Source organism: Phascolarctos cinereus, unplaced genomic scaffold (assembly GCF_003287225.1).
Source record: "Phascolarctos cinereus isolate Bilbo 61053 unplaced genomic scaffold, phaCin_HiC Scaffold_7;HRSCAF=346, whole genome shotgun sequence".
Lineage (NCBI taxonomy): Eukaryota > Metazoa > Chordata > Mammalia > Diprotodontia > Phascolarctidae > Phascolarctos > Phascolarctos cinereus.
In genome coordinates this window covers 171,745,465-171,759,802 of record NW_027556180.1, presented here as the reverse complement: position 1 = coordinate 171,759,802, position 14,338 = coordinate 171,745,465, and the positions used below count along the sequence as shown (strand labels likewise).

Here is a 14,338-nt window from a genome sequence, read left to right as displayed (position 1 = left end):
ACCTATGCCTGTGAAATTATATATTATTATATTCTGCAAGGTGAAACATAGAATCAAGCTTCCAAGGATTTCACTTGTTGTCTGTCAAGACAGCAGGATGTCATTTTCCTAAGTGAGAAGGACTTCTTGAATTTTCCGAAGTGTCCCTGCCCACTCCTGCCTTTCATTTTTCCTGGAGAGAATGTAGCTTTCCTTGCTTCCTGACCCAACCAAGTTTAGAGTTGAGTGTTGATAAATGAACATCTCTGGACTGGGAGTGAGGGGGTTAGTTTTTGGTTTGGGGGCTTTTGTGTTTTTATTTACTTATTATTTTGGTGCTCAACCCAGCTGCCTCTGGTCAGTTGTGGGGGGGCTTTTGTCACAGGAAATAGGGAAATTGAAGGGAAAACCATTCAATTCAGAGATTCTGTTAATCTTCCAGAAAGCTCCAACATAGAGTAGAAATTTGAAAGGTATTAAATACTAAGATTATTTAGTAAGAGCAAAGCAGGTATATATGTGCAGACATGTTTTAAGAAATCACATTGAATGTGTTGTATTTACAAAAATATTGATGTATATATAAATATTCATATTATGTTTCAAGGTAATAACTTGGATAACAGTTTAAAAATAAATGCTTATTTTTTGTCCAGAGAAGTAAATATAATAATGACTTACATTTGTATGTGACTTTTTTTTTCCAAAAGAGCTTTTCTTGTTGTTTAGTAATTTTTAGTTGTGTCCAATGATCCCATTTGGGGTTTTCTCAGCAAAGATGCTGGAGTAGTTTGCCATTTCCTTCTCAAGCTCATTTGACAGATGAGGAACTCAGGTAAACAGGATTAAGTGACTTGCCCAGGTTCACACAGCTAATAAGTGTCTGAGGCTGGATTTGAACTCACAAAGAGGAGTCTTCCTGACTCTAGGCCTGGCATTGTCTCCACTGTACCACCTAGCTGCTCGCATAAAAAATAATAGTCTGATATTTTGTTGTTGAGTCATTTCAGTTGTATCTGACTCACCATGACCCCATTTGGGGTTTTCTTGGCAAAGATACTGGAATGGTTTGCCATTTCCTTCTCCAGCTCATTTTCTAGAAAAGGAACTGAGGCAAACAGTGTTAAGTGACTTGCCCAGGGTCACACAGCTAGTAAGTGTCTGAGGCTGGATTTGAACTCAGGTCCTCCTGACTCCAGGCCCAGTGCTCTATCCACTTCCCCACCTAGCTGCACAGTAAAAGAGCTTTAATACATTATAACATTTCATCATTTTGTTGTGATCATCCTCAGTTTTCTCACCTATAAAATGGGGATAATAATCATAACTTGCCTCTCAGGATTATTGTGATAATCAAATGGGGATAAAAATATGTCAAGTGTATTGTAAACCCTAAAAAGCTACATAAATGTCAGCTATAATAATAATAATAATTATTATTATTATTACTATCACTATCATGTCATTGCTAGAGTTACTTCCACCTCTAATAATGATCATAGCCCATCTGGGCTAACTCATCTTGTGAGACTCGTGTTTATGAGCTCTGTGAATTTTCCATCAGGGTTTATTTAATGTGTCCTGGGCCTTTTTCTAGATTTCCTGACATTAGCTGGATAGCTACAGAGTTCCTAGGCACCCCCATTCATGGTCCCTCACTCTTGCTCCATGACTAGCCCACCTTTTTTTTTTTCAGGCACACATCTCTTTAGTACTTCCTCTCCTCCATAATTCTTGATTCACAATATGCTTCAGCATCCTCATGGCCGCCACATGCCTCTTCATTACCCTTTTGGTGGCTTTTAGCCTTAATTCTTTGAAGGCTGTGGTGTTAGCACATGTAGTCATATTACATTACTAACTTTGACATTATAGTCCTGGATATGCTATATGAGGAAGTAGAAATTATAATGGAAGAAAAAAAGACCCTGAAAAGCAAAAATTACAGGAGTATCTAGACCACATATCCAGGAAGGTTTTTGCTGTCAGCAAAACAGTTTTGAGGATGTAGAAGGATCATGTCTCAAGGCATGTGAAAGAGGTGAGGGCACCAAAGGCTTGGAAAAAAATCCCAGGCCTAATTACCAAAAATAGGCAATTAAGAGAATACCGATAACTACCAATCACATGCCTACATTTCTGTCTCTACAAAAATTTTCTGAGAATAACCTACGTATAAATGGAGAGTAGCCTGGACAAAAGATTAAGAATAGAGTAAGCAGGTTTTTTCAAATGACATTTTACAATAGACCACATCTTTAAAGTCTCACAATTTACTGAAAGGGCATGAATACAAAAGCTTTTTTGGAGAAAGAGTCACTGGGTCTGGAGTTAGGGTTCCCAGGTCCAAATCCCTTCTCTGATGTAGCAGTGTTCAATTTCCCAAAGGTAACACCTATTCTCCACCTCCTATTAACACTGGGTCTAGATTATTGTCATTTAAACTCCCTGGGTTTCAATTTCTTCATATATATAAAATGAGAATTAGACTGGGTGGCCTCTGAGTACCCTTCCAGTTCAATATCTCTGATCCTATCAGCTTATTATTTGTTGGCTATTTAAAAAGCTTTTGATCTGGTAAAGCAGAGGTGTCCAGTTTGCTGCCCACTGGCCACAAATGACTGAGAAAACTCCCTAGTACAGTCAAACCAGATTAAAATGTGATTGGGATATATTTAACAAAATAAATAACTATATAACACAACACAAATAATGTTAGTTTGAGGCTTTCCAAGTGAATATGTGGCCTGCAGGGATTCATTCCTATTTAAAACCACTGTGATGGAGGAAACACCACTGTAAAGGCTTTCCTCTAACATGGGACCTGTCATGCATATGTCAGAATCCTACAAATTTTTTGAAAGAGGTAACAGCAGAGATAGTTTTGTTCAGGGACCTGCTGATTAATAATATCAAGGCAAAAAACAAAAACAAATACAACCCAAAACAGTATTTGCTGCTGTCATGGAAGACTAATAATACAAAGTCCAAATGGAAGTTGGATTCCCGATACATGGAAAGATCTTCCAGGTGCCTCCAACATTGATCCCTGGGACATTTCAGATCATCCGTGAATATTAATTCCTTAGCTATGTGAAAGAATCTGACCTAACTGGCCAGAGAATTACTGGATGAAAAATATCTTTTGTCTAGACCATGATAAATAGTTGGATAAGCAACCCATAAAGCTTGTCTTTCAGTGATATATCTTGGGACAAACACTACCAAAGGATGATGCTCTAGACCCAGTGTTAATAGGAGATGGAGAATAGGTGTTACCTTTGGGAAATTGAACACTGCTGCTAATGCCTCCATCCTCCCCAAGCATCTTTATTAAGCTAAAGGTCCATCCAACACATTGGGTAGACCCCCTTGTGTCAAACTAATGAGAAAATATGAACACAAACAGTATGAAGTAAGTATAGATAGGTTGCTGTCTGCATTGTTGGAAGGAATGTTCAAATTAATTAGCTCACAGCTCCATATTTGAGATTTTTGTTTGTTTGTTTTTAAATCACCACCATTTCTGAGTGCCCATCTCTCTTCCCCTTCCCAACAGGCCATCACTTGTATCAAAGAGAAGGGAAGGGGAAGGGAATAAACATTTATATAGTGCCTGCCAGGTGTCAGGTACTGTGCTAGCACTTTACAAATATTAGCTCATTTGATCCTCACAATAATCCTGGGAGGTAGGTGCTGTTATTATCCCCATTTTACAGTTGAGGAAACTGAGGCAAACAGAGTTTAAGTCACTTACCCAGTTTTGTTATTTCCTTCTCCACTGTGTCCCCATTTTATAGATGAGAAACTTAGGCAAATAGGGGTCAATTGACTTGTCCAGGTCCACACAGCTGGTAAGTGTCTGAGGCTGGATTTGAACTCAGGTTTTCCTTACTCCAGGCCCAGTGCTCTATCCACTCCACCACCTAATTCCCTCAAGAGGAAAAATGGGAAATTCAATAAATATATCAATTACGTTTGACAGTGTATCACGTTCCACATCTATATTACCCTGCCTCTACAAAGATGGGAAGAAGGTGTATTCTTTTCTCTAGAGGCTCATATATTTAGCATCAGTCTTCTTCCAGTAATGCTGTATGACTGGGAGTCTGATGCATGTGTGTTAAATCTGTATACATTATCCCAAGACTTGAAACTGTTTACTAGATTTTCATTTTATTATATTCTTCCAGCTCATCCACAGTGCCCAGCCCAGGGCCTTCCACGTAATAAGAGCCTAATGTTGTTGAACCGAATTAAATTTATAAGTTCTATGAAGTAAGGGCCTGTTTTTTGGACTGGTAAAAAAAAAAATTGGTTGCAGACAAATGCTGGTCTATAGACTAGCTGTTGGGAAATCCTAATCTAGATAACCTATCTAGATGATTTTGGTCAAAAGCCTTTTAAAAAAAAAAGAATTATCTCATTTGACTGACTCTGTTTTTCCACAACCACCAGACAATTCCCTGGCTCTCTTCATATTACAGTATAGCTCTGACCAGTGGATAGACCATTGGGGTAAAGGGTTAAAAAAAAACCTGGTCATCTGAGTGTGACTAAAATGGCCCCATCCTTTGTTGCCTCTGGTCTAATAGCATGCATTCCTCCCTTGTTATCAGTTCTCCTTGTCTGGTTTGGTTTTTTCACATATCTAACAAAGGGGAGGTCTGTCAAGATGACTATTTAGGCCCCACTCAGTTCTTAAAAAAAAAAAACAAAAAGGAGGAGGAGGAGGGTCCTGAGAGATCAAAGTGATTTGACCCCTTCTCCCATCCCCAACTCCAGCAGAAAATAAAGAAACAAACAAATAAGAGGCAATGAGCGTGAGGAAAACAAAACTACATTTCATTTTGCCTTTTATAGGCAGCCTCATAGGAGAATGCAACAAGAATGGACAGAAATGGAGACTTGATGCTCACCAGGACATGATCCCCATCTTGAATTGCCTCCAGGGCTTGAACTAGAACAGTGCTGTGAAATTCCAGTCTATGATAGATCCAACTATTTCTGTGTTCATGATGCCACCTGTTTTGGAGAAAGGTGCTCATCTCCCTTACTGAGGTGGCACTGAGAAGGGGAGGCAGCATGGTACATGGTGTAATGTAACAAAAAGAATGCTGGAATGGGAGTCAAGAGGACCTGGGTTCTACCACCTGTGTGGCCTTGGACAAACAATTTAATTTCTTTGACTGTCAGTAAAATGGGGACGTCTGAAAAAAAAATTAATCCCATCAAGATCTAATAAGAATAATAGCACTTATATAGAGTCTTAAGGCTTTTAAGTTGGCTCTGTGTATATGTCTTGATTTGGTTCTCACAAAAGCCCTGTGAGATAAGTGATTTAATTGTCCCCATTTTACAGCAGCAAAATTAAGTGACTTGTCCAGGTTCACAGAACTAGGATCTGAGATAGGATTCATACTCAGCTCTTCCTGACTCTGAGTCTAGCACTCTATCTACTATGCAGTCTACAATCCATGATTCTATGATGCTAATCCCTGAGCCTGTCTTAGCTCCTCATTTGCCCAATCTCAGTCACTCCTTCATGCCCCTAACACTAGGCTGTAGCTCCTAGGGAGCTTCACCTGTGTCAGAGGCCACACTTGCCACACCCTCCACCTGGTCCTGATCTTACAGACAGATGGCCCTGGTGATAAATGAAAGGAAGAGGGAAAATGTGGCTAAAAAAGAAAAAAGACCAGCATAGCTATTCTCCTCCCCTGAAACATCTAAATGACTTTATTTTAAACTCCACAGAAGCCACCCCAGGCACATTTTCAATGCTATTATTTACTGGTAGGGTATTTATCCAGGCTTAGCTTTGGAGTTTTTTTCTTCAAGCCTTAAAACATCTTTGAGGGGCAGATTAGTGCTAACTGTAATCTACAAATCAGAAAATTAAGGTTCAGTGATCAAGTAATTCACCCCAAATTATCTAGCTGTTTAGATGGAGTCAGGGTTAGAACTCTGAGCCTAAAGTTTTCAATCTACTATTAGCCCAATGGGCACTTGCTGGAGCTGAAGAAAGAGAGAGAGAAGGAGTTTGAAGGTAGGGACAGAGAACGGTAAGGAAAAATATACATCAAGTAGATCAATGGGAAAAAATCTCTTTTATAACCAGTTCTGTGCTATAACGTACCATTCGGATCAAAATTTAGGCCATCTCAGACTATAGGCTGTGTACCTAATATAGTAGCTTTGAAAATACTTCATAGAGTGCCTTGCAATATAATAGGTGATTAATATATATTTGTTGGATTGAAAAAAAAACACACCCACAGGTATGCTTTGAAAAATAATTACAGATAATTACCATGTTTATATGTGTGTATGTTTACTGTGAATTTTAAAAACTTTTCTTGTAATTGAAACAAGAGATATTTTTGTTCATTTTTGCTATAACTGCTATCGTCTTCTTGGTCATTTATTAGAAGAACATAACTATAAATCATACTCATGTTTTTCTACAAATCAGTTTAGTAGGAAAATGTAGTCTATATATGTAGACCAATACAGGTCACTGATCTTCCTCTTAAGTCTTAGGTTTATTGTTAATATTATGGTTATTATTTTCACTGTTAATAAAATCTACTAAGTGTCAATTGTGCATGGAACACTGTGTTAGGTAGATGTTTTGGGGAGATAGATACACGGATACCAAAGACATCTTATACATCATGGAGCTTATTGTCTAGTAGAATATGATACTCCCACTCAGATAATCTACAAAATGATGCATAAGACTAGGTGAAATATAATATCATGTGAAAGGGGCAGATATTAGCAATTGGAGGAATTAGGGAAAGGTTTATTAAAGGAAATAGTATTTTAATTGTGCTTTAAAGAAAGTAGGCATTATTCTTGTTGCTGTTGTTATTTCCACAATGAATATTTTGTGGGGAGTAGCATCCAGCATTTCTCTAAATCAGTCTTGGAGGTATGTTGGGGTGGTGGGAGGGACAGGTATGTAAGAAAATGTATTCCAAACTGTCAGAATTAAGTCATTCCATGTACCTCAACAGGAGCTCTATTAATCTTTTTTTTTTATACTTTGAGTACCTAAGAATCACTTTGAAAACATCAAGAAAGAAAATGTAATGTTCATTTCTACAATTTTCTTTATTTGTTCTGACTGCAAGGAGATGGGTTTGCTTCCATTCAAATTAATGTATAAAAGAAGACTGTTAATGTAAATAAAATCCCTAAGTACTATTCTTATGTCAAAGTTAGGAATTTTGTTTTTCAATCTATATTTAAGAGCAGGATTAAGTACCCAGTGGCTTCAGACACCCTTTCCATTACGTTAGTATTTTATTTTTATCAGCTTGGGTTGTGGTTATCTTATGGGTGGGATACATGATTCTTCTGTGTTACACTGGTGAAAAAAAAAAAGAAACTTCAGAAAATAGAGTTTCTTCCACCTAACACAATAAACTCATCTAGAGAATTCTCTTCAATTCAAAACATAGAGGCTTCTTCTCTTGTCTGTTAACTGCAGGTTTTTATAGAGGAGATTATACTTTTTTCCCCTTTCCTTCATTGAATACAAGTTACTGCATTGACACTAATAAAAAATTTAAAAAAATATTTAACAGACAAAGGAGCAGTTATTTTAGTCATTCTACAAGAATTTAGTGTCTATCATGTGCCAGGCTCTATGATCGGCACTGGGAATTCAAGGACAAAAATGAAATTGTCCTCGATCTTGAGAAGCTTCCATTCTTTTGGCAGAAAAAACAATAACAACAATAATAGCTAACATTTAGATAACACTTTAAGGTTTGCCAAGCACTTTACGTGTATAGTCTTGTTTGATGGAACATGAACACAGAGAAGTAAATGCAAAACACAGATAATAGATGAAGCATTTATTCAGCACTTATGTTCATTTTTGTTGTCTGGTCGTGTCTGACTCTTTGTGACCCCATATAGTGTTTTCTTGGCGAAGATCCTAGAGTGGTTTGCAGTTTGTTTTTCCAGCTTATTTTACTGATGAAGAAGCTGAAGCAAACAGGGTGAAGTGACTCGCCCAAGGTCCCCCAGCTGGTAAGTGTCCGAGGCCATATTTGAACTGAAGAAGATGAGTCTTTCTGACTTCAGGCCTGGTACTCTACACTCTGTGCTACCTAGCTGTCCCACTTATGTCATTAAGGTAGTGCTAAGCCCTGGGAATACAAAAGAAAGCCGGAAAAAAGACAGTCCTACCCTCAAAGAGCTTACATTATAATGAAAGAAGACAACACCCAAAAGAGAGCTGGAAGGGGGAGGGGGTGGTGCCTACAAGTGGAAAAGTTAGGTGGGCCAGGAGTGGAGTCAGCAAGGAAGTAAGTATGGATGGTCTGGGAACTTCCTGAAATGATGGTCCTGGACTGGAACTCACTCAGGACTCCTACAGAAGCGGCTACAGGCAATAATTTCCACTGGGAAGGACATTAACAACTACAAAGTGGTAACACTTGAATCCATTTAAAATGCAGTTACCTAAAAAAAAAAATAAGGCAACTAGGTGGAACAGTGGATAGAGCACTGGGTTTGGAATCAGCAAGACTCATTTTCCTGAGTTCAGATCTGGCCTCAGACACTTCCTAGCTGTGTGACCCTGGACAAGTCACTTCACCCTGTTTGCCTCAGGTCCTTGTCTCTAAAATGATCTAGAGAAAGAAATGGCAAACCACTCCAGTATCTTTGCCAAGAAAACCCCAAATGGGGTCACAAAGTTTTGGACATGACTGAAAAATGACCAAACATCATCATTTGTTGAAAAATAACCCAACATTGTCTTTGTGCTTAGGGATTGTGACTTGCTGGCTCATTCAGGTGCTCTGAGGACATGGAACTAGAATCCCTCCACAATCTCCTCACTCTCTTTTCATGGCAGAGTCCCCTGATCATTTTGCTGAGTCCTCTCTACCTACCTCCCTACCCTCACCCCCCCCAATCACTAGAAGACTTACCTAGGGACTGAGTGACTCTGAGATATGACCATAGGCACCTTTCCCTCCACCCCTCACTGACATGTGAGGAGTGGAGTCCTGGAAAATAATTTGATTAAGTTCACCTTCTCGGAAATCGCCCAAGATGGTGATATAAGCTAGTAAGCTCCTTGAGGGAAGGTAGTATGTGTGTGTGTGTTTGTGTCTCATTTTGAACATCATCCCTTCTCAGTGACTCCTCTTCCCCCTTCCAACACATAAAAATAGAACCCTCTCTTATCAAATTAGTGCAAGCAAGCACCTAGGCTGATCCTTTGTAGATGCTTCTTCAGTTGAATTCATTTGAAAATTAAGGCTAGAAACCAAGTCTTAGGCCTATGTCTTAGAGACACAAAGTTTCTTAAATGAATGGTTGGTCAAGGGTTTTTAACCTTTTTTTGTATCATTGACCTTTGGCAATCTGGTGAAGCCAATGGACCCTTTGTTAGAATAATGTTTTTAAATGCGCAAAATAAGATACCTAGATTCCCAAAGAAATTAAATATATTGAAATATAGTTATCAATTAAAAAAAACCCAAATGAATGGGCCCCAGATGAAGGATCCTTAAAGTGCTGTTAAGGTAGAATTTTCTTTCATGTCATGATGGATTAAATAAGTTTCTCTTTGAATACATGTAAGAAATCTTTTATAAGAAGTTGATCTTTCTTTGTGGAGTGGTGTTTCAAAATGTTTTTCTCATCTATTCCATCAGGTGACCAGACCCTGCAGCTACAGCAAAAAGTCCCATTTTGACTTTGAAGAAGAGGATGTTGACAAACTTGAGATTAGGTAATTAAGAAAATGAGTGTTTTCGACTTGACAGTTTAGGTTGGGTATTTCTTATGTGCTTTGGGGGAATGAATAAATGTGTGTTGAGATTCTCTTGATAATTTAAACTCTAGGAAATATGAAGCTAAAGTCTAAGAATTTAACCCTCATGAGAATGCCAGAAGTTGGGATGAAGGGAAAAGGAATCCTAGTTATTTACTGGGATTTACTTGGCAACCAAGAAAATAGTTCAGTATATTAGTCAGACTGCTGGACTTAAACTCAGAAGACCTTCCTACAAGTCCTGACTCTTCCACTGACTAGTTGTGTGACCTTGGGCAAGTCGCTCAACATATCTTGAAGCCTTGGTTTCCTTAGCTGGATAATAAGGATAATTATGCTTTCTTATTTACTTGGCAGTATTGTTATGGGGCTCAAATGGGATGACTTGAATAAAGTGCTTTCCAACTGTAAAGTGCAGAAAAGTTTCTGTTGTCATTATAATCGATTTTACGATTATAACATATTATATTTCATATATATTATAATCAACTACTCTGAGGTCTAAGCTAAATTATCTATGTAACCCAGGATCTACTTTATTTACTCAAAATATGAGATTTGTATGGAGAGGCATTGTGGATCAGTGAAGTGAGATAAACTTATAAGACCTTCATAATACAATCCATGGTTTTCATAGTCTGCACTTGTTAAATCTTTAGGGGCTCAAGTGAACGTTTAATTCTGTTGTCTGCTGTTGTTGTTTTTAACCTCCAAATATAGCAGGGACATATGGTGGTACTTTTTACATACCCTCCCCTGTTTGCCGGCCCCTCCAGTCTCCACCCCACCACCCACCGCCTCCCCACACGTTCCTTTGGCTACTAATTGGCAAGACTTTATGGTTTTGAAAAATCTCCTCTTGTGTTCACCAGGTTATTCCTTTTAATAAGCTCTGGACTGTTGAGTGACAACTGGACTGAGAGGAGGCAGTCTAGCTAAGATGAAGTATGGATGGTCAATGGGGTTGACTGAGAGGAGGGGTTGGGCTGAGGGATGCCCAGTTGTCTTGTGTCCCTTATGAGACTAATAGTTCAGTCTTTCTATACTGTACTATTTGTGGAATAATCGAGGCACTCCCAACCTTCAGGCTAGAAAGGGCTTCTGTTTCTGAGAGCTCCTTTTCCCATATGGAAAATGTTAAGCATCATTCCCTGTTGAAATTATTTTGTCCACATAGCCTATATTTAACTTCTCTTGTTCCTTTCAAGCATGTTGTCATAGAAACAGGGTCTTTGTTAGGCATTTACCTATAGCTATGTTTTCTTTTGCAATCTTCTTTCTGTGGCATCCTAATACTCTCAGTGGTAGCCACAGGGAAATGCAGGTGAAGATTAACATCACATATGGCCCAGCAAAGAAAAGGAAGTTAGATATTTAAGCAAGGAGCCATTTTTTTTCATAGCCACATTCCAAATATTCAAACAGTAGTCAATGTGATTCTTCCCCCCCAAGAATTTTTCCCACTCCCACTTCCCACAAAGCCCAACCTGTTCAGATCTCAATTTGTAGAATTACTAGTGAAAAGACACTCACATTACATTTCTTGCTTTGTGAAAAAGTGCCAACTTTCCTCTCCTCTTAAGGAAAATAGCCTGGAATTCCCACTCACATTTCCATTAATCTCTTATTTCCTATGCTAGTTTTTCACTGTAGAGATTTATACTTTTTACTTCCTGTTATAAACTGCCTTGTGTAAACACACTAGGAACTCTTGATGCTATGCTACCAAGAAGCAGTGTTAATCAAAATTAGCACGTAACAGTGTTATGAAAGCATGTCTCTTGTTGCTGTTGTTCATCATTTCAGTCATGTCTGACTCTTTACAACCCCATTTGGGGTTTTGTAGGCAAAGTTACTGGAGTGGTTTGCCATTTCCTTCTCCAGCCCATTTTACAGAGGAATAAACTGAGGAAAACAGGGTTAAGTGGCCTGCCCAGAGTCGCACAGCTCATAAGTGTCTAAGCTGGATTTGAGCTCAAGAAGATGAGTCTTTGTGACTCCAGGCCTTGCACTCTATCCTCTATCTGCGGTGCCACCTGGCTCCCTCAAAAGCATGTATAGTCTGCTTTACTAACCTAAACAGTGAGAAAAAAGATACATTTAATTTTTAAATGTTAGTTTTATTTAAATTTTGTTGTTCATTTGGATGAAATGAATGGCTGAAGTAGTGTTCCCCATCACTGGAAGATATTCACATAGAGGGTCCATGATCGTTTGTGGAGGAATTTTGTCAGAGAAGATTTATGCAATAGACAGTATTCAGAACTTTATGGTCCCTTCTAACTCTAAGAGTCTGCCTCCAAAGTCAGATGTCCTGGGTTCAAATCCCACTTGATGCTTGTCAACTGTGTGACCTTGGGTAAATCACTTAACCTCATTTTCTTTATCTTTAAAGGGAACTTGAGAGCCTCTAATTCTAGGGTCATTTGGAGTTGTATGCTGCCAGGGTCACAAACAGTAATCTCTCATTCTTTATGGTAAGATGGTTGCATCTGGTACCATCTTCAGAAATTTTCATTGAAAATAATATTTGTCTCTTTAATAAGGAACACATGCTCTAGTTTATTCAAAGTTCGACCCTTATAAACATTCTTCAGCATGACTTGGGTAAAATGAGGGCAGCTTTCCTTTTAGAAGGTAAGATTTCCAGACAAACATAGTCACATTAGTAATACAAATTACATTCAGGAAAGAAGTTCCTCTATTGTTTCTCACACCAACACATAATAGCTTACAAGTCTTCAAAAAAAAAAAAAAACAGCAGCAGCTAGTGGAGAGATTTATGAGACAGTCAGGGAAAGCTTTGACACTAATAAAATCGAGGAAAACAGATTGAAGGCTAATTCTGAGATTGTACAAAATGTTCTCTGACTGTCTTTTTCCCTTCCCCTCTGACACTTCCTCTTCCTATCATAGAAGCAGACAGCTTTTGTTTCTATGCCTTTCTCTTTACGGTTGAATCCTTAGGGAAAGAAAGTATCTATTCTAAAGACATTTCCTGGTTTGATCATATATTTTACATTTGCCTAGTTCAAGCTTTAATTTTCAGCGCTTCAGAACTGTGCAAGTGGAGGCTGTCCTCTTGAATGTTTCAAAATGACAGGTTCTCATGAAAATTGCCGTGTGGTACCAGATGTGCCTTCAGCCTGCAACTTCCCTTTTTTCTTGCAGAGAGAGAGAGGACGATGTTCTTTGTTGGGGGGGAGGGGAGGAAGGAGGGAAGAGTGAAGGGTGGATTAAAGACTGAAGTCATTTTTTTTAAGCAGGCAAACAAAAACAACATCTTAATATTTTCCTTAAAGGAGGAAGAGGAGAAAGAAGGGAGGGAGTCAGAGGAAAGGATAGAGGGAGAGATGTGGGGAGGAACACAGAGGGGATAGCAGGAAGAGCGGAGAGGGAGAGAGGAGAAAGAGAGAGAGAGAGAGAGAGAGAGAGAGAGAGAGAGAGAGAGAGAGAGAGAGAGAGAGAGAGAGAGAGAGAGAAAGGGGGTCAGGTAGGACAGAGGAAGAGAGGGGAGAAATAGAGAAAGGGAGAGATGGAGGAAAACACAGAGGGAGAGAGGGAAAAAAACTGCCTACTTTTAGGGAGTTTGTGTCTTATGGATAAATTGTCAATTAGAGATTAGAAATTCTCCTTTTGTTAAACTGAAAATAGTCTGCTGTGGCAAATTGTATCCAGAGTTCTGCCTCTGTCATCTTCTAAATGCTCATTTATTCCTTATGATAACAGTCTTTGTGTACTATAGGTTTTGTATGGTGACAGTTCCTGTTTTAGCCTGCCCAAGATAATAACAGTACATTGTATACAATTGTCTGGATTCCCTCTACCGTTCCGGACCTCAGCCCACCCTCCCAAGTGGTGGTGAGAACTTTTGTATTAGGTTCTCAGCTCCATGTAGAATATTAACGTCTTAGAATGATACAGTAGGAAAGATTTAGTATTTGAGTAACATGGCTCTTTGCCATGGAATTGAAAAGCAGTTAAACCTCTTACATCACTTTCCAAAGTCAAGGCCACTCAGATGGAGATCATAAAAGTGATGGTGATCCTGAGGCTTACACAGCAGATGAGGGATTAGTCATTCTTTCCCCATGTCAGAGATGACCAGATCACTCAGCAAGGTAGAGGTGGAGGGTCAGATTGTCAAGGTAATTTGCTACAAAAATAGTTTCGTGGTTTGGTAGCTATTTGTGGAGTAGTTACTCCCTCTCACTGTTTGGGAAGTATTTTAGTTTGAGGGTATTTCTTATTTTTGTTTTGTTCTGCTAGGCCATATGGCAGTATGTAATTGGCAGGTGTTAGTTCCTGTATTCTAAGGAGCTGAGAGAATTCAGTGATAAGATGTAATTAATTAATCAATTGATTTTTAGTTTAATGGGATCTATGAGTTTGTTGTTGTGGATACAAAGTGAAAAGTTTGTATCCATGCTTTGGAGTGGGTCAAACCACCATTTTCTGGGGTATTTTACTCATTTCATGTGTCATTGCTTAATAACAAACTCCTCATCCTGAGGAATAATTCACATTATTTAGAAATAACCGGGGGGTTAGACA

At 38.7% G+C, this 14,338-nt stretch overlaps 1 protein-coding gene across 2 annotated transcripts in view; it reads left to right on the top strand.

The window, feature by feature from the left end:
• RASA3 (RAS p21 protein activator 3) overlaps positions 1-14,338 on the top strand; it is a 289,853-nt gene that overhangs the window by 217,143 nt on the left and 58,372 nt on the right. For both annotated transcript variants that reach the window (XM_020965141.2, XM_020965140.2), the window contains exon 8: positions 9,666-9,742. In XM_020965141.2, coding sequence (XP_020820800.1) covers positions 9,666-9,742 — 77 coding nt within the window. The remainder of the gene's footprint in view (positions 1-9,665; positions 9,743-14,338) is intronic.